This window comes from Neopelma chrysocephalum, unplaced genomic scaffold, assembly GCF_003984885.1.
Source record: "Neopelma chrysocephalum unplaced genomic scaffold, ASM398488v2 Primary Assembly neopelma1_76, whole genome shotgun sequence".
In the NCBI taxonomy this organism is placed as follows: Eukaryota; Metazoa; Chordata; class Aves; order Passeriformes; family Pipridae; genus Neopelma; species Neopelma chrysocephalum.
Window position 1 is genome coordinate 12,128,049 of NW_020897737.1, and position 19,578 is coordinate 12,147,626.

At 39.6% G+C, this 19,578-nt stretch overlaps 1 protein-coding gene across 1 annotated transcript in view; it reads right to left on the bottom strand.

The window, feature by feature from the left end:
• LOC113970276 (amine oxidase [flavin-containing] B-like) overlaps positions 1–19,578 on the bottom strand; it is a 50,566-nt gene that overhangs the window by 19,150 nt on the left and 11,838 nt on the right. The window contains exons 2-4 of the mRNA XM_027689038.1: positions 12,981–13,075; positions 12,018–12,155; positions 631–735 (exon numbers count right to left, since the gene is read on the bottom strand). Coding sequence (XP_027544839.1) covers positions 631–735; positions 12,018–12,155; positions 12,981–13,075 — 338 coding nt within the window. The remainder of the gene's footprint in view (positions 1–630; positions 736–12,017; positions 12,156–12,980; positions 13,076–19,578) is intronic.

The following is a 19,578-nucleotide window of genomic DNA, read 5'->3' on the forward strand; positions in this document are numbered from 1 at the left end:
AATTTAGCCTGCAAATTTCTGGCAGATAATACAGTGAACTTAACAGCAAATGCTTTTAGGGTTTTTTTGTTGTTTGTTTGCCTGCTTTAAGAATTTTCTTTTTTTTAGATGGGAAAAACAGAGAATAAGTTTAGAGTTAAGAAATGTTTCTAGATGTTTCTAAGTTATTCCACATCTCTTGCATTTATCTATGCAAGTAAGAGCCACCTCTTCTCAAAGTCTTGTAGCTCAGTCAATAGAAAACATACACTACTGGTAATAAACTAGAACAGACAAGTTGAATTTGAAGGTAGAGAAGGGCAAACGTTTGAGGTCGACAAGCCTCTTAAAATATCACTTTATGATTCACCAGGAAAAGTGCTAAAAATCAATCACAAACATAAGCCTTGACATTCCTTTAACCAGAAGAGCAAAGGTATGACTGCAGACAGCCTCAGCAACGTGGTCCTTAGAAGAAGTTTCCAGGATGCCTCTTCAGATGCGCTCTGACCATCAGCGTGTACCAAAATGTGTGGCTGCTCTTGCCAGCACCAGGTTTTTTCAAGCTAGAGCAGCCTCCCATCTTTCACTCTGCCTCTCATGGAGACGAAGCTGAGCTGAGGCAGTCAGCTGCAATGCCTCATGCCATACCTCTTTCCCCATTTCATCCATGGTCCTCCACAGGTTGTTGTAGTCCAGGTAGGCCAGCGGATTCCGCATAGGAGGGAACGGACCTTTAAAAGGGTAAGACTTACCCTACAAGATGAAGAACAAACAAAAACCTCATTAAAAACTAAACACAACCATAATCACAGCTTCCATGTGTGGGAAGCTGCACCAAATTAAGCGTTCACTGTAAGAAAGAACAAACAATCAATACGTGTAACACTTTCTGACAGATCATGTCTGTGTGTGCACACAAGAGGCAATGGGCACAAACTGAAACACAGGAGGCTCCTTCTGAACATCAGGAAATGCTTTTTCACTGTGAAGGGTGACTCAGCACTGGCACTCATGGACCAGAGAAGTTGTGGAGTCTTCCATCCTTGGAGATCCTCAAAAGTTACCTGCACATGGTCCTGGGCTACCAGTTCTAGGTGGCCCTGCTTGATCAGGGGGTTGAACGAGGTGACCCCCAGTGGTCCATCCAACCTCATCCATTCTGTGACCCTGTTATCCTGTATGTGCAACTTAGCTGTGATACACAGTTGAATTAGTAAGTCCCACATGTGCAGAACTGATATTGCCTTCATCTTCAAAGTCTTACATTTGGCATTTCTGGGCAACAAAACTAATACCCTGCAGTAGAGTCACCAAGACCAGACTAAAAAAATGAGATGAAAAATTGGCTATTTGCTGCTGAAAGAGAGATATGTTACTTTTTTCCTCCTAAATGTTCGTGAGAAGACTGAACTGTTAATTGTAGTATGCAGTTTGGTTTTAGTTGGGTTTTTTTTCAAAATCAGACAAAAGCAGTTGTGGTGAGCTTTATTATACACTAAAATCATAGCTCAGAGACCTTCCTTAAAAAAAAAAAAAAGCTGTTTTGTCTAACCTAAAAATTACCGGTCCTGCAGAAAATGTAGTGTTTACTATTAATGACTTATTCTTCCAGTCATTAACACCTCTGGCTGTAAATTCCAGTGATAATGTGACCGATACCAATGTCCTAATTACATAATTACATATTTAATAGTTAGATTTTATATATCTGTATCTCCACTGCAAGATACTCAGAAAGTCTGGCTTAATTAAGAGTGGAAGACAACAAGTCATTTGTAAAGCTATTTCACTGACATGGGATTTCCCTGGCTGACTATATGGATGGCAGCCTAATAGCTTTAAAAATTCACAAAGAAATGCTCATCAGCATTATGCAGGTACTCCTTTTTTCACTATGCATTCCAGAGTCCATAAGACAGGTAAATAATAAAGGCTACATTGTGTGCCACATCTGATTTTTCAAAAGTTGTATTAAATTATGTATTTAAGTGTGCACGGCCTGAGCATGATTGCCAAACAGTAGAAGTACTAACTTTTAATACATATTTGATGCAGTGCCACACCGATCCAGCAGTAAAAAATTATTTACACTGGCTTAAAAAAAATCATACTGCACCAAGATTTAATATTTAGAACCAGGTAACAACAACAACAGCATGTCTTCTTGAGAAGAAGTACCCAAAGGCCACTTACTCAAAGAAGTGTCGGGCTTTATTTGATTTAGTATCTTTATTAATACTGTGAAAGAAGGGAGGGAGAGCACATTATTCAAATCTTCAAGCATTTGCAAGCACCAGAAAATACAGGAAAAGGGCACAATGGGACCCTGAAAGACTCAAAACTCGGTCTGGAAATAACAAACGGAGATAAAACCTTGAAAATGCTCGCTAATAACTTTGAGGACTTCTAATTTAAAGAGAAAGATACTTAGAGAGCAGTAAGGTAAAAAATCAAACCTAAGGGAAAGAGAAAATTAGTTTACAAAACTCCTGAACAGGTTAGAGAAAGTGAAGAAGAAACTGGTTTTTCACCTCGTCTTCACAGCTGCGGAACTCCAGTGGAATCCTTGTCAGAAACACCAAGGTAATGAAAGTTTGGAAAGAATCAGTGATTTTGAGGAGAAATTATGGTTTTCACAATGCCAAACCATCAAATTTTTAGAGGTTTTCAACCAGAAGTTTTGTCAGAGCCAAAGTAGATCTCCAGTCACTTCATGTGCCAGAGGCACCAAGGTTGAAAACTTAGCACTTTCAATTTAAGGATGAACATTACAGCACATTCACCCAGATAATGGAAGGGTGAGATTTTTTTTGTTTTTTTCATTCAGCATGAAAACAAAAGTCTTGTGCTCAACCATATGAAAAGACTGGAATCAGGAAAACATATCCCTATAAATGGAGATGAGCTGAACAAGTCTGTTTCATCATAAACATTTGGTCCTGACATGAAAATCTGTGTATGTACCTTCTTGTCCCAAGTGATAACACCTGAACCATGTTGGCAATTACCTTTTAGCCTTTTGGGGCACATTAAAATTCCGTTAAGTGGCTCCTATGGCAACAAGAAGTAAGTTCCACAGCACTTTCTTCTGAACACTGGAGCCACCCTTCACTAGTGTAAACACCATATAGGTACCCCAAAGCCAGACCATACCAGTTTGGTTTTAAGTACTTAGTATTTCCCAAATTCAGGTTTATGAAACAAGTATACAGCTGTGCTCAAGAAAACCAGGACAGCATCAGAATGGGTTATTCTAATTATTGATTTTGTTCTGAAATTCCTGCTTTGCCAGAGGCAATCCTAACTGAGTTATCCCCTCTGAGTTAACTCAGGTCTTATGAGTTCCATGTGGTTCTTCCTCATGAGCACACAGGAGACACACAAATCATATTTTTGTTTTAGTATTCTTCTATTTCACTGCATTTGAACTGCTGAAAGGGAAAGCTTGGGTATGTCTCTTGTGTAGAAATCTGGGGTGACAAGCCTTATAAAGCACAAGAATAAACTTCAACCTGGAAAAATATAAACAAATCAAAGTTAGTGAGTATCCTGTGAAAGTTACTTCCAAGAGCTCCTAAGGCATCTCCTAAAGCCTGATCCTTATTTCTTGCACAAACAAAACTCCAGGAGCTGTCAATCAGAATTTTGTTTGAGAGCCACTGCCAGACTAGGCTCCACACAGAAACAAAAATAACAGCACCAAAGAAAGACTACAGAAAGTTCAGAGTAATTACCAACAAACTGAAACATTTCAGCTCTACTTTTGCTGAATTTGCATTTTTGCAAACACAACAACCTTTTTGATATTTAGGCAAAATTTGCTTATTGCTGTCATCTTACTGGGAATAGCATTCTCCATACCTCCTGGTGCTGAAAAATCCCTAAAGAATAACAAGACACAGCTGAAAAATATCGTCCAAGGTGTACAACATGTTTCCTTTTTGAATATTTTTATACCTAAATCAGAGCTGTATAAAAACAGCAATAATAACCACCCCTTCCAATCATTTGCCATGGTATTTCAGCACCAGTACTACAATGCTAAGAAGTATTTCTTACCCTTTTTTATTTAATACAGGCATAAATGGTGCCACTTGCAATGCTTCCAAAAGCCAAACAGAGCACCAGCAGTTGGAGGTCTACCTGCTATTGTATAGATCACTTGCTCACAAAGGCTGTTGCTGCAGTAGGGGCTAAAGTTCACTGAAGAAGCTGAAATCATAAGGGAGGAAACTTGTGCAATGCAGCTGTCTCCGGAATAAACCAACAGGGAAATGAGAAATCCAGTGTTTGTCACAAACGCTGCAATTCCCAACAGATTTTCTCATCCATCTGTTTCACATCAACCAACATTTAGCTTAGTTACAATGGACCCATGTAAGTGCAGAAATAAGCTTTCTTTATACATCAGCTCTGTTTCAGGTCAAATAGCTGACATAAGAAATGGGTTATTACGGGTGGAAAAAAACCCCCACAATATGGCAACTGAATATCAGTAGCCCCTTGAATATGAGCCCCAGCACTCAGGAGGACATAGGGACCAGATCTCAAACACTTCCTCCTGTGAGGATGACAGTGAGTAAATGGTTAGCTGAGGAAGGACATGCCAGGAAATACCAGTATAAACATCTTATAAACGTAGTCAGTTTTCCTTAGAAGAAACAAGACGGTGTGGTGCATTCTCCGTGTCACTGAAGGAGCGCGGATATTCCCTCAGCTAAACCATCTAAACTGGTAGTAACCAGTGAAGTAACTGATGCTCATTTCACCAAGACCTCACTCTGCATGTTAATTCACAGTTACACAGGTTTATTGGCAAGCAGTGCCCTCTGCTGATTCGCAGCACTGGTACATCACACACACCCTGTTCTCTCAAAATCCCAGGAATGTCATTCATGCAAAGCACAGGAACAGTAAGATGCAAAGTCGTGAGGAGGAAAACAAGAACCAGAAAAGGATCACTTCAGGATATAACTCTGTAAATGTATCAGATATTGTTTCTCATCTGCTGCCTTGTGGAAAAGTATTATTTTTATTTGGTTTGTGGGGGTTGTTTTTTGGTTTTGTTGTTGTTTGGGGGGGGGTGGTTTAGTTCTGTTGAGTATTTTAAACCATAGCATCTAACAATATGTTTCTTTGGAAGTAAGCCTCTTTTAAAATCATAATTCTCAGTAAAACATGGCAAGTAGCTGGACCAAACAGAGAGGTATACAGGCCTACTTAAAAACTGTAACAGCATTGAACTACATTGAAGTTCCCTTCATTGCAGAACTTTTCAGGAGCTCATATGCTCAGCTGATTACTATACTGACAGATATCCTAAAAGTAAAAAGATACATAGGTTAGAAAATATAAACACAGCATAAGACAATCTGTATAACTGATATAACTGCAAAGCTATAATATTTAGACATGCCAAAATGTCCTTCAAATATATTTCAATATCTAATTTGAGATCATCAGCTGTGCATGCCAGTGTGTCTTATGAATTTGGTCAAGTAAGGTAATTCCAGTTTAAGTGTTGCATAGCCAGACACAGTGGCTTGAAACATGCATCCTGAAAAGGAATGGAGCTAAGCAGGAACAACTTGTTTCTGCCATGTTGTAGAAATAAGTCCACCTTCACTCTGCCACATCATGCAATCCGTTAAGTACTTGTCTTACCTAAAATATAGATAGAATGAGAGAAATGACACTGAAGTGATTTAGAAAGGAAAATTGAGGATCTGCTCTGAATTTAGATCCTCTATATTAACTATATGTATATTTCTTCCAACCAGCTGTGAAAATAATTAACTAAATCTCTTTTCTACTAGAATGGGATTTTTTGTTTTCAGACACTAAAAACCACCTTTACAAAAAGCATTAAGGTGTCTGATGAAGCACAGATTTATAGGGACTTTGTAAATACTCTTTAAAACTGGGCCTGTATGTGGCTTTCAAAACCTGAATTAAACCAGTCAACAAAGTGAATAAAAAACAACTGAAAACTTTATAATATTTCTAGAATTAGTCTTAAGAAAAATCCTCTTTCCCCTCCCAAAAGCAGATAAATGGGCATAAATAAATGAAAAAAAAAAAAAAAGAAGAAGAAGAAAAGAGTAGCTTCATTTGGGAGAAAGCTTTCAAGAGAGGATCTGCCCACAATACAACTGAGCAGACAGGGCACACATACTCTCACAACTAGAACACTGGTTTTAACCAGAAGATGACTTTGGGGTCAGTAGTTTTGTTTCTGAGATACTTCAGGTTATTAAACTCTTTGCCTAAAAAACTTCAATCTTACATAAAATTTTACAGACACATGAAATCCAGTATGTTCACCAAGTTGATCTTGTATTAAATACACACTTCTCTAATTCTTTTCCTAATCTCCTCGGGAACAGACCATGCAGCCTGGGAAAGCTAAGACCGAGGAAGATTTTTTTCAACTCAAATTTAATTAAGAAATTCATACTTTATTTACAGTTCATTTTTCTTACTACTTTCATCCTCATGCTACCATTAGGTCACAACTTCCAGCCTTCCAGTCAATCTTCTTGATCAATAAACACACCTTGCAAAATCTTGCGTTACAGTCCCCTTTGACAGAGATCATTCTGCAGATCTGCTGTACATAATGTTGAGTCTTTTAAGCTGCTGGAATACAAATATCCATATTTTAATTTAAAAAGGCCTAATTATGAAATTTCTTCTTGCAATTACTGCCAGCTGGCTGGTATAAAAAAAGGTAAGATGCTCCTTTATTTACAGGGCAGGTCAAATGAGACCAAACAAGCCCAGCTTTTCCGCCAAAGCCTGCTCCACCCTCTTCTGGGAGTCTGGAAGATGCTTTCACCAATCTCAGCCTAGTCAACCTCAGACTCACTTTTGAGGCTACAAGTGAATATGATTAATGACACAGAATCTTGCGACAGAAATACCTGCATCCTCATGTCCAGTAAAGAGTTAAACTAACACAGATCCGTGTTCCAGTAATGATATGTGAAACTATCAAGGCCCTGTAGCAATTTAAGTGTCTCTGAATTTACTTGGCCTCCTTTTCAAGACACCAGATGCCCAGCTTCTTACAGATTCAGATGTACTCTTCTCAGTTCCCCAAGTTCTTATTTACAAATTGCCAGTAAAAAGCGGAAAAAAACCCCCAAAACATGAGGCTGTTTCACCTCCCTTAAATTGATGGCAACTGAGAGTCTCACAGACTTCGTTCTCTGACTGCACTCTAATTAAGATATACAAAGAACAATGAAAGTACATTTATGTAGTCATTCAAAAATCCATTTAAGCTGTTACACTCTACACTACAGACTATGCCAAAAGATACTGCCCTTAGATTCGCAGAGAAGCAGGTCAAAAGCTTAAATAAATCATATCGCTTAGCTTCAGTGCATATATCACGGATATCACAAAAGAAACACCATTAAATTCTATAACTTTAGATACAGCAGTCACTTATCCAGCTGTTAATTAAATCCCAATACAATATGACCATCATATTTTTTATTCATGAACAAGACCACAGCAAACTGCATTTTAATAGGCACAATAGTGCTGAAAATGAATGACACCCAAGAGGGCTGTAAAATTTTTCTGCAAATCTACTTCAGGTTAGTATGTAACCTGGCAAAATTAGTGTAGATTTGGGTCCTACTTAGAAGTACTGTGTATATAAGAATAAATATTCACCTTCCTGAGCTGCTGCAGACAGGGTTCACATTAGCATTCTCCCTGGAGATGCCAGTTGTTCATATTTGTATAAAAGTGGTGTCAAACTTCAAGTGGGCATGACATACATTCACACACCTCTGGCCAGTGCTGCTGGGAGATTAATTATTACGAGGAAACTCCAGCCTCTTAAAGAGAACTTAACTGAGGTAATGAAGTATTGGCCAGTCAATGTCAAGAACCTGTCTAGTGACTAAGGAGGGGATGCTTCCTGTTTCACCCAGCATCTGAACCTGAAAGACCCCCCAGGACGTGCACAGTGCCAAACGTGCCTTCTGGTGCTAAAGAAACAACTTGTAGGACTTAATTATAACCATATGAGGACTGTTTCAGGTGCAACACCCTGTCAAAGTGGTCAAAATAGCCAACTACCTCAGCCGGCTGTTAGCACTATCCACAGCCTGCACAACAGAGACAACACAGGGATTAGAAAGAACAAGTGTTACCGCCACTTTTTATAATCTGGGAAAGGTCCGGGAAGGATAATGGCATTATCCCATAAAAAGTCCTGGTGGCAAAAAGCATCTCAAAAAAAAAAAAAAAGACAAGAAGCATCAACAGCAGTGGGGGATCTACCACAGACTAACGACTAGGTTTTAAAAAAACAAGCTTTGGTGGTCTGATGTAGCCAGGAAGGAGCCTTTTTGTCATCACTGAAAATGGGATCGAGGATGTTCAGTTGGCACCACAGCAGGACAAAGAGTAGGTCATCCTTACTGTATATGAAGGAATGAAATTCTAAAAAGATTCACTGGGAAAACCAGTCATACAAATACATGTTTCTTTACACAGATTTAGGGGAGCAAAGCAAACCAGTTCCACAGTTACCTCAGACAAGGAATCGGAGTTGCAATTGATAACATTGGTAAATTTGTGGTTTAAAATGCAGGAAGTTTGCATGGCTACTGAGACGGCACAGAAGTGAAGTACAATTTGAATTACAGGGAAAATGTGATAATTAAACCCTCACAACAACTAGTGTGTTTTCAAATTTCAACACTTCTTTCCAGGGACTGTTACATGATAAAGGTAAAAATTACCTGTACTATATGTACTTTGGTTTGCTTTTTGAAAGACAAAAACCATCATTCGTTTTGGTGGGGGAAACAAACACCACCAGTCAAAAGCTGCAAATCTGGATACCTAAGATAGGATCCTCAATTCTCTCTTGGGCAGCTAAGGAAAAGTTATCTCATTTTAAGAAGCATTTTTACAGATTTTACATCTGCCTACCAGTCTAGTGGGAGGACTGTTAAGAGATGATGAATTCTCAGAGAGTTCTTCTTTTGCTTCTCAAATCTGGATTTATGAACCTAATTTCAGTTGGTTATTGAAAATCAATGGTGTTCAGGCAGTAATTTGCCTACCAAATACTACTTGCAGAGCTATACTAATTTTCTCACTAAGGCTGACGAACCAGTATTTACACAAATGAAAAGAACATACTAATCTCTTTTCAAAGACCATGAAAAAGGCTGCTTAACAAGTGGAGGGAAAAGAAAAAAAATGTAGGGCAAGAAATATAATTTTGAGTTTCTGTGAAGATATCACATGCAATATAAGCGAGACCAAAAATAATCTCACAATAGAACCTGACATTAAAAGAGATTAAAGGAGGTAAAAACCACACAACCCAATCAAGTTGGTAAAGCCTAATTAGCAGAGACCCACCCAGAGATCAACAAAATGCATTCTTTTCATTTTGTAGTACAAAAGCTGCATATATTACTTGTATTAAAAAGCTTCTAAAATGAATTTAATTAACTATGAAAGGCTTGATTTTGCCTTTGGGTGTATGTAAAAACAGCAGCTGATTTTACAAGATGCACTGTGATGCCTGATTGTGTAGCAAAAGAAAAATTAAAACCTTTAGGTTTCATTGCCTCTCCGGGTTCAGATAATTTTGTGGCCCAGAATTTAATTATATTTGGCCACAGTGAACTCAAATTCACACAGGGGCGACAGCCCTTTGTCTATTTTGGAATCTGATTTGCAAGCTGACTTGGGAGTACTGCTTAGACTTCAAGGAACACACAAAAGTGTTGTCCACTCACAGGGGGAGCATGGACAAGCCACGTGGCTGAGAGGCCTGTCAGGAATGTATTCCACACACATGAAATGCACGAGGCTGAAGATTTGGCCACATGACAATGCATATATCTACTATACTGTGCTCACGTGCCAATTATTTTACTGTGATTAATTCTTCAACTATGCAAATACTTTTCCACAATTGTATAAACATAAGAAAAATGGAAATAAAGGATTTTAAATTAATTAAATCAGGAGATTCAAAGGACGTGCTACTGAATGTGGAATATCTCCTCTCTTTACCTCTTGCTTGGCTACCAGGGAGTTCTGGCACACACTTCAGGAGCTCCTACAGGCAGTTGAGCCTACAAACTTTGTCTGAATCCAGCCTGCTGCTTCTTAGCATGCCTTGGGAGCACCTCAGCCCACAGCTGGGATGTCTCTCCTTGGAGACTTTCAACACTTGACTGGGAATGACCACAACAGATGAGACCTCCAGGCTTGGATGACTTGAATGCCTCCAGAAGCAGAGTGGCTTCCCCCACATCTGGATTTCTGGATTTAAGTCATTCTATTGTATAGATTCCCTGGACTTGTGTCTTAATGTCTTAGCATCCCAATTCAAGGCCTTTTCTATCCCCAACATACAGAAAAGCCAAGGAATGCCCTTCTCTGCCAGCCTGGGATATGTTGCTGTGTGCCAGCAACTCCTATCAGTGCTGAATAGGGAGGAAAGCTGAGATCCTTGACTCATATCAGCACTCCATCCTGGGCTAAAAGGCATCCAAGGATGATAGTAAAACGCTGTGCACAATCTATGGCAATTGATATGGTGAGACACTTGTGCTCAAGGGAAAGACGGATTGCCCTTGTCAAGAGCTTGAATTTCTACTCTTGTGCCATTCTGCCTTTTCCTCACTCTATAAAAGGTGATTGGAAACCAAATGTTATTTCAACTAGCATAGTAATACCAATATTCCTCCACAACCTGTTTCCTAGAGATCCTAAAAGGAAATGGGGTCTGGCTTACCAAACAAGGAGCCTTGCTTGGCTGGCTGCTGACAATAAATCAGCTTTACCTTTGGCTTCAGTGACTTCTGGCAGCATTTTGGAATGCCACCATGCTAGGACAGCAAGGTTGTCCTGAAAGCTTATCATCCTGACTGGCCACATCAATTGTACCATTAAGGTTTCCCCTCATGGCATGACCTCCTATTTGTGTTGGGGTGATTTGAAGGCTAAATACTGTGAATAAACAGAAAATTTGGCTTTGTGGGCAGTGCCAGAGACATGAAACAGAATAGTGTGGATGTACCCATCAGTTCTACTACAAAAATGGTAATTGTGGACCGTCACCACAAAGCAAATCACTTTGAGAGCACAATTATTTTTTATAATAATTGAGTGGAAAAAATAATGGAAAACTGACAGAATATCTTTTCTCTATTGCTGTCTTTAGGTCTGTCAATGTTTTCTTTAACCTTTGGTCAAACACCAACTACTGACACATATTTTGCCAGTCATTGCACAATGGCTTTTCCTAAGCGTATAATGCAATTCAGTGTTAATTTTCTCAGGAACTAACATAGAAAGTTTCCTTTCTGTGGGAGTGCAACACTGGTCTATATCAGGAAAGGAGATAGGATGCTCTTCCGGAAAAAGCGTAATGACTACTGAGAATATGTGGGCTTTTTAACAGCTTTGCCATAGCTGTTCTGTTTCTGATCATGAACAGAGCATTTAGATCTGCCTCCACAAGACTGTTTGACTCCCAGAGCCTTTTGCTACTCTACATGTTAAGTCTCCCCATCAGCAAAACCAGACACAACCTCTTCATGTTTCTGTCAGTCGGGATAATAATTGTCACTGGTTTAGGAAGCCCATCCTGACAAACTTTCAGCCTGCTTTAAGATACATCTAGGACTTCTGAAAGGGATTTTCAGACACCTTGGGCAGTGTATATCAGAGCTGACCCTTATAGAAGAGTGACAGTTGCACTGTTCAAAAACAACAAAGCTTTTTGAGAGCTTTCAACTAAGAGGTCAGACCTGAACTAAGGCATCAGCTAACAGGATCCATCCACAGGGTACACACATAAATGTGTGTGCATATAGTAATTTGTAGAGTTCCTTATTACCAACATACTTATTTTTTCACCAACAAACTCAGATGCTGCATATTTAAACAGGTGTACTCTGCTGTAGCATGAGTGGAAAACAGTGAGAAAGGAGATCACTACAACTTGCCTGCCTACAGCAGTGTGTTTGAGAGCCTCTTACCTTGACATGGTGTATCAGGTGCTCAACTTCATTCACTTTATAGGTCTCTATTCCCAACTCTTTGGATAACCGCAGGAGACGATTCTGTGTTGGCCCCACGTAAGCTCCTCCAAGGTCCACATATTTGGCTTGCTTATTCTAGTTTATCACACACAAAAGGGAAAAAAACCCAAACAAGTCAGTAAGTCCTTTGTAAATAGCACACAAGCTAAAAGAGCAATCCAGCGGAATGAAATGAAATTAAACACTCCCAGAGTATTTTGGCTAAGATTCCTCTCCCCTTGGAAAAACATAAATTCTTTGGTAGAGTTCTGGTGTGGTGATTACTGAGAATCTCAGATTATGAGTTCATAAGTAGCTTAGCAGACCCATTGCTACAGGCCTCAAACAAACATGAGAGGAAAGAGCCTGACAAGCAGAGAGAGGATGGAGAGAGATGTGTGCAGCTCTTGCTCGGTCTGGCATCTCAGCAATGACTGGTTTAAAACAGACTGTCCCAGGACGTAGCACGGGCAAGATTCTCTGATGAGCAGGGTGGGAGAGGAGTCTCCCAAGTCGAGGTAGAACAGAAGGTAAAGTAAAGGGAAACATGCTGGTTGAGTTCCCAGCCACTCCTCTAGCCTACACCACTCCTCATGGGGCTTGTTAAGGTTCAGCTCAAGGCTCTTCACAGCATGGTTGACCTTATGGGTGTTTTTTCATAGAGATTTCAGTAGTGTTTCTCCCTAGGAAATGACTTTGAAACTTAACTCATCACATTCTCCTTACCAGATGGATGACTCCACACCCTGGAGATCACACAGAAGTATTCTGTCTCCATCATCACGCCAGTCTTTCCCTTCTCTTGCTGTTAAAATATCAGGAAATTTCCCACCCTCTAGTACTCCAGAAATCTTCCCCTTGTATGTATAGTATCTACTCTAAGTATGTATATGTAGAATAAATGGGTTTGGAGATAATTACCCTTATGGTGAAAGTTCTTCCACCAACCCTGTCATTGGCTTCCAGCAACACCACATTCAAGCCTGACTCAGTCAGCAGTTTGGCTGCTGAGAGACCTAAAAGACAAAAAGAAAAGCAATTAAAGGACACTTCTAGATATGCACTATGTGGCTTTTGTGAGTTGACATATAAAGACCCTCACAGCTGTCCATCTAAATCCCAAATTGTTCATTCAAACACTATGACAGGGGGGTGAGGTGGAATTAAAAAACTAAAAAAGGAATAACCATTAAATGAAGCTCGAGCCATATATTAAAACAGTTTGTGGTCAAAATTTACATGTGCTGAGCAAGTTTTGCACCACATGCTCAGCAATTCTGATGCATAAGCCAGCACTTGTTATGACAGTCATCCAACCATGCAGGGAACTTGTTGTTTGTAAACAGAAAGCTGTCTTCCTCAACATGTCATCTTTTATAACCCAAACAGAAAATGAAAAAAAAAAAGAGGAAGTTTTATTAGGACTGTCTTAAATTTCAGAAGTTTTCCTGACACTTTTTCTACGTCTCTGCTTTCCAGTTCTGAATATTTTAAAGTGCAATGGTAAAGTTTCCACACAGTCAGGTCACAGGTTTCACCTCCAGAAGAACACACGGTCTGATTTAGAAGAAACAGAATGTGCACTTGTGCATGACAAGAGGAAGAAAAGAATATAGGTTAATCTACCCCATAAAATCGTTTGACTCCTCATCCATTTTATTCATACACTTTTATTTCCACATTGCAATTTTGGAGTTGAGACACCCAAGTGAGGGAACAATAAGAACAGGGAACATCTCACTCTAGTTCTGACGCCATAAATCCTCATAAATGCAGAGGAAAATATTAGCTCCAAGCCCTGTAGCAAGTGTGGCAAGCTGCTGTGGGAATGAAGGAAATTAGAAAGGGTGCACATGGAGGGATTACAGCCTGAAATCTCTCAGCTTCTTAAGATCATCTCTTGCCTTTTACTTCAGCACACAAACTGAGATTTGAATAAGCTGTGGTGCTTACTTTGGTCACATGTGAGTGAATTTGTAGTGGGACGACACAAGTTATATTCTAGTGGGTTGCATCATCCTCTTGAGCCAACAGGATGAGTTGAATAAAGTTCAGCAACAGGCCAGGCTGGAAGCCTCACTTATACATCGTAATTTATCCTTTTTGGCTCTCTGCCTTGTTACCATGAGAATGCAATCAGTTCCCTCTGTGTGTCCTGGTACATGTAGTTCTGGAGGAGTTGTGAAAGAAGATCATTCCAAGCATAAGGCAGCCACAGAACAAATGGCAAAAGCACCAGCAGGAAAAACAGATGGCCAGAGCTAGCATGGCAGGACTGAATGAAATTATAATGAAGAAAGTATAGCTGTCCTGGATAGAGGCTACAGAACACTCTGGTCATCAACTAGTGGACTTGAAGTAGGAGAACCAGGTCCTGTTCTCAACCCTGTATTGAAACTGCTGCACTGTGCTGGTTAAACCACTTAAGGTCTTTATTTGCCCACCTGAAAAAAAAAAAAAAAAGAAGAAAAGAGAGAGACAATGGTATAGATCTATCTATCTATCTATCTACAGGATTTTACATTTTCTAAAGAAAAGCTGCAGATGTTTCCATTAAAATATCATACTGTCCTGCTTCTATTTCTAGCTTCATGGGCTTATTTATCTTGGGTTTTCACATAAGTGTTAGTGAGAAACCCAGTAATGAAACTGATAAAGGTCTTTCCATACTTCCTACTGAGGAAATTATATTGTGAAAACATCTGGCTGGATCAGCGGCCTTGACTACGCTCACAAATATCTGAAGATACCAAGGAAGAACATAATACAGAAAACAGTCATGGTATGTAAACGTGGACCACCCCTTTAAAGAACTTGCAAAGCGAGATTGGCTTCTGGAGGAAAAATAGCCAACAAAGCTCCTAATTAAATCTAGCTTATCAGTTAAAGAAAAAAAAAGTTACTTTTCAAAAAAGAAACATTTCATCAGTTAGGAGAGGATCAATAGTAGTTATTAATAATTTACAGAATGAATACACAAACTGAAGGCTGCTGTCACTTGTGGGTTTCTGCTGTCTCATCATGCTAACAGGTATTGACTAATCAATTAATAGCATTCAGTTACCAACAATGATTGAGGGATATGAGATTTGACCTTCTTTATTAAAATCTAATGAATAAACATTTCAGTACAGCTGGGAACAAAGGCAGTTTATTCCCAGGAGCTGAACAAACGGAGAAGTTTATGAAATGATAACTCTTCAGATTCAACTGAAATGCAGCTAATTTGTAGCCCAGATACCACTCCTTGTTTCCCCCTGCAACTTTCATCCACTCTATTGCATCTACCTGCTGTTTACTTCCTGCTGTCTATTTTGGGGCACACGCTCCTTTTCCCCAGACCCACACATTCACAGATGGACCTGCTAGAGGTGGATAACAGTTTGCTCTTTCCTGATGCAAAAACAGAAAACCAAAACAGTGCTGAGGGTAGGATCAGGCTCATTAGTATCTCACTGCCCCATCCATGCCCATCCTCCAGCAGATCTGATCTCTGCAGGGGGAGGGATGTGTCCTGGGGCTTGGCTCTGTAGCAGAAGACGCAGTCTACGGGGTTCCCAAACTAAGCACCACCTGGCCACTTCAGTTCAAGGGCTGGTGTTCCACCTGCTCCTCTCACCCACATCACAGCTCTGGTTTTGCTCCAAAGTTTGCTGGAGAAATTAGGCAGATAACTGCTGACAAAGTCAGGGACCATAGCCAACCTCTAGCTTCTCCTACCCCTCACCACAAACACATAACAGCAAAAAGATGGAAAAAGAACAGGCAGAGGCTCAGGAGGGTCAGATGGCACAGTAAAGGACCAGAGCAGGTCTCATAGCACACACGGTGCAGGATAAGGCAAGACTGCTGTGACAAATACAACACTACAGTGCAATGTTGTCAGGAAGGAATATTGCTATTTTGGTATCTTACACATTTAGAATCACAGTACTGTCACATCACTCCACACCTGCTCCCTGGAGCTGGACACAAGACCCCAAATGGGGTCCTGCACTGGAGCCAAATAACAGTGAGAGGACTGGATGCTGCTGAGGGAGAGCTTTGAGCTGAAGTGATACAAGGACAGATAAGGCACCAGAACAGCAACAAAAGCATATGAAAATGGAAATGAATACTAGGACATGAATACTGGAGCATGAGGTTGAGGTTTGCTTTTTAGAAACTAACAATTGCTGCAGGAAATCTCTACAAACCACAACCTCTTTTCTGGGCAAGAGTCAGAGCGGCCTCTCTGTGCCTGATACCCCAATTGCCAGAAATAGAGCAGGCATGATGCCCGTGAAGCAAAGCCTGGAAAAATCTGTCATACATGATATAAGATCTCATCTTGAGAAGTTTAACCTTCCACAAGTTTCACATTTCAGCACTGCCTCTGGCTTACCTCTCACTCTCTTGCACATCACTAACAAAAGGTAGACTTTGATATTGTCCCCATTCCTCACAAATGAGGCAACATTCAAATAGAAAGGTCATCCAAAAAACGTGACTGATGCTGTTATTACTCCTGTTTCAGGGACTGTTTTGTCATCCAGTGGCATCTTTCCCTCCTCACCAGAAGCATTCCAACAGAATAAGATCTGAATTGCAATATAAGGGCTCAATCACAGAGGAAAGGAGCTAGGTCCAGTTTCCACTGCAGGTCAGCTTTCTACAAGGGGCAACAGAGAGCCCCATATATATATATATATATATATATATATATATATATATACACATATACATATATATATATATATATGACAGAAAACATAAGCCTCACCTGCAGTTCTGCTCAAAGAACTGATAAGCAGTTAATGAATTCAAAGAGCAAAGAAGTAAAGATGATTATTTGAATCCCCAGACTGAAAATACCATTGTACTTAGAGATGCTTAACCAGGCAAGCCTTCACGTGTGTTCCCATAGCAACCCAGTACCCAACTGCAGCCACCCAGAGATACTGGCAAGAGATTGCCTCCCCCAGAATCTTGTAACACAAGTTCAAGCCATGAAAATCATTTCTTCGCCATACAGCACTCTGCATTCACACAGATATGACTCAAACATCACAATGTCAAGTCATCACAATAATTATTTCACCTTCAGTTCCAACTTTTTTCTTGTTTAATAGCTCTGTACCTGCTAAACACCTTAAGTTGCACCGTTTGAATAAACAGCTTCATTAAAACCTCACTTTCTAACATTAACAGTTTCCTTATCCTCAGAGAACAACTAATTCAGATTTTTTAAATTTTTCTTTTAAACAGAAAATCTTAAATTTCTGTGCTAGGGCAGAATCCAAACTGATATTTCATATAATCTTAGAATCATTAAGGTTGGAAAATACCCTCAGGATTGAGCCCAACCTTTATTATATATCTATATTTATGTTTGGGACATATATTTTTGGATTACATATATAATATTTATATTAAAATATATTTATTGTCTATACATTTGCATTGATAAATGCAACAGGAGTCAAATTTTTTTATCTGACCCCCCTGTGGACTACAGTGAAGCCCTACAATGTAACACATTAGATTATCTAAAAAATAATCTGTGAAATACTTAAAAAAAAATATTGAAATTTAATAACTGATTCCAGTCTGATTCTGCCTGGAATCAGCAATTTTACTGAAATACCCTTTTAATCTTAGCACTTCCACAAAAAAATCACTGGGAGGGACATGATTGGAAATAGCATCTCTGAAAAGCTGTAAATTTCTGAAAGCATTCATGCAGTTTCTGTTGCACTTTCTCTGTATTATTCACTACTTCATCATGTTCCTCCATATTTGTTATCTCCACTGTAAGAAAAAAAATAATTTCTCTCATTTATATAATTATAGAAATCATCTACAAATTCTAAATTTTAACTCATGTAAGGAGCAGAGAAAGAGTCTCTAAGACACAGGCATTCAATTAATAGTTTCTAAAATGGCTGGCAAAAAAAATGTTTACTCTGTAACCTTTAAAATTTCTCTCTTCGACTGAAATTGTGCATTGAGCAGGAAGAAATGCTGTCATCATACTTGTACTGTACTAACCTGCAGGTCTTACTGCAGAACTTACATGTCTCACATCTGAACTTCCTTCAGTTCATGAAATTCGCCTCCATTTTCCTCTCCTCTGTATTTATTTTGACACAAAAGATATGTTCACAAAGTGCTGCCCCGGGGAGGTTTAACATTTGTAACCAATGTCAGACTTGGACTGGGCATACAAACGTCAGCTGTACGAGCAGATTAAAAGCATTCAACACTTAAAAGAGGCAAGGAGCTGGTTTTTACCTCCGTGCCTCCAGAGCTTGGATATCCAGCGCTGCACTGGTCTGGGTAACTGCTGACAGTATCCCCCTTGACATAACTTCTTTGAGCACGGGTTTACACCTGTTTTTTAATGGGTATGTGCAGGTGCAGCAGCCACACTGCAAGTTGTCCTCCAGGCAGCCAGCTGGAAGCTCAGGCACGTCTGCATGAGAAGTGTCTGCCATGGCACACCTTGTAAATAAAGTCAAAACTGACGAGTTCCTTGAGGACTTTTTTTTTCCTCGTTCTCAACCTGTTCAGCCTCATCTAAATCACTGTCTGCAGAGACGTCAGGTAACAGATGCTCCCTTACACAGAGCCAGTGGGCAGAGCAGCCACAGCACCTTGATGGGGTCCAGAGCAGTAAACAAACATAGCACAAGGCTTGACATGAGGATCTGTCACAAAATGCAGCTTGGAAATGGTGTAATAATACTTAGCCTGCAGAACAAGCACAGTCCTCTGGCCCGGGGTTAATGGAGAAATTGAGGGATGTAAAAATGTTTCATGAGACTGACAGCAAGAAAAGGAAACATATCATAACTGATTATATATAAACCAGTAAGAGTTGAGTTCAGGGTCAGTAAGGCAGATGAAGTCAAGTATTTCTTAGCATAAGTATTCAAAAATACTAGACAGAACATGTTTGTCCATAGACATTTAACATGTTGAAGAAGTTATTTTAGATATCTCAGGCTTTTGTATTCTTCTACTTGACCTTGAGTCTAAGTTTCATTTTGATAAGAGGGGCCAGGAATTTAATTTTTTTCTCTAAATGAAAGTGATTAGTCTCACAAAAAAAAAAAAGAAAAAGAAAAACAACAGACAACCAAAACAAAAAACCAAACCAACAAACAACAAAAAACCAAAACAGCAACAGAACACCAAACAGACAAACAACAAATACACCCCACTCCTACACACACACTGATTTATCTGAAATATTGTTGCTTAGACCTAATTACTCTAAAATTCAAATAAAATAAAAAATAATAAAAATGTCCCCACAACATCCTGTCAGTTCAATGCCATCAGGACTGCACAGTTCACATTCCACTGGGACACTGAAGGGATGGAGGGCAGGACCAGACAAAAGGCACGTTCTCATCCACAGCTAAGCAGCCATTTTTCACCAGTGGGCTTTCTCCTTCATTTTCCACAGACTCCTTATTGCATTGCTGTGCTAGAAACTGCAATTTAATAGCACTGTTTTTGTTTGTGCTCTAAT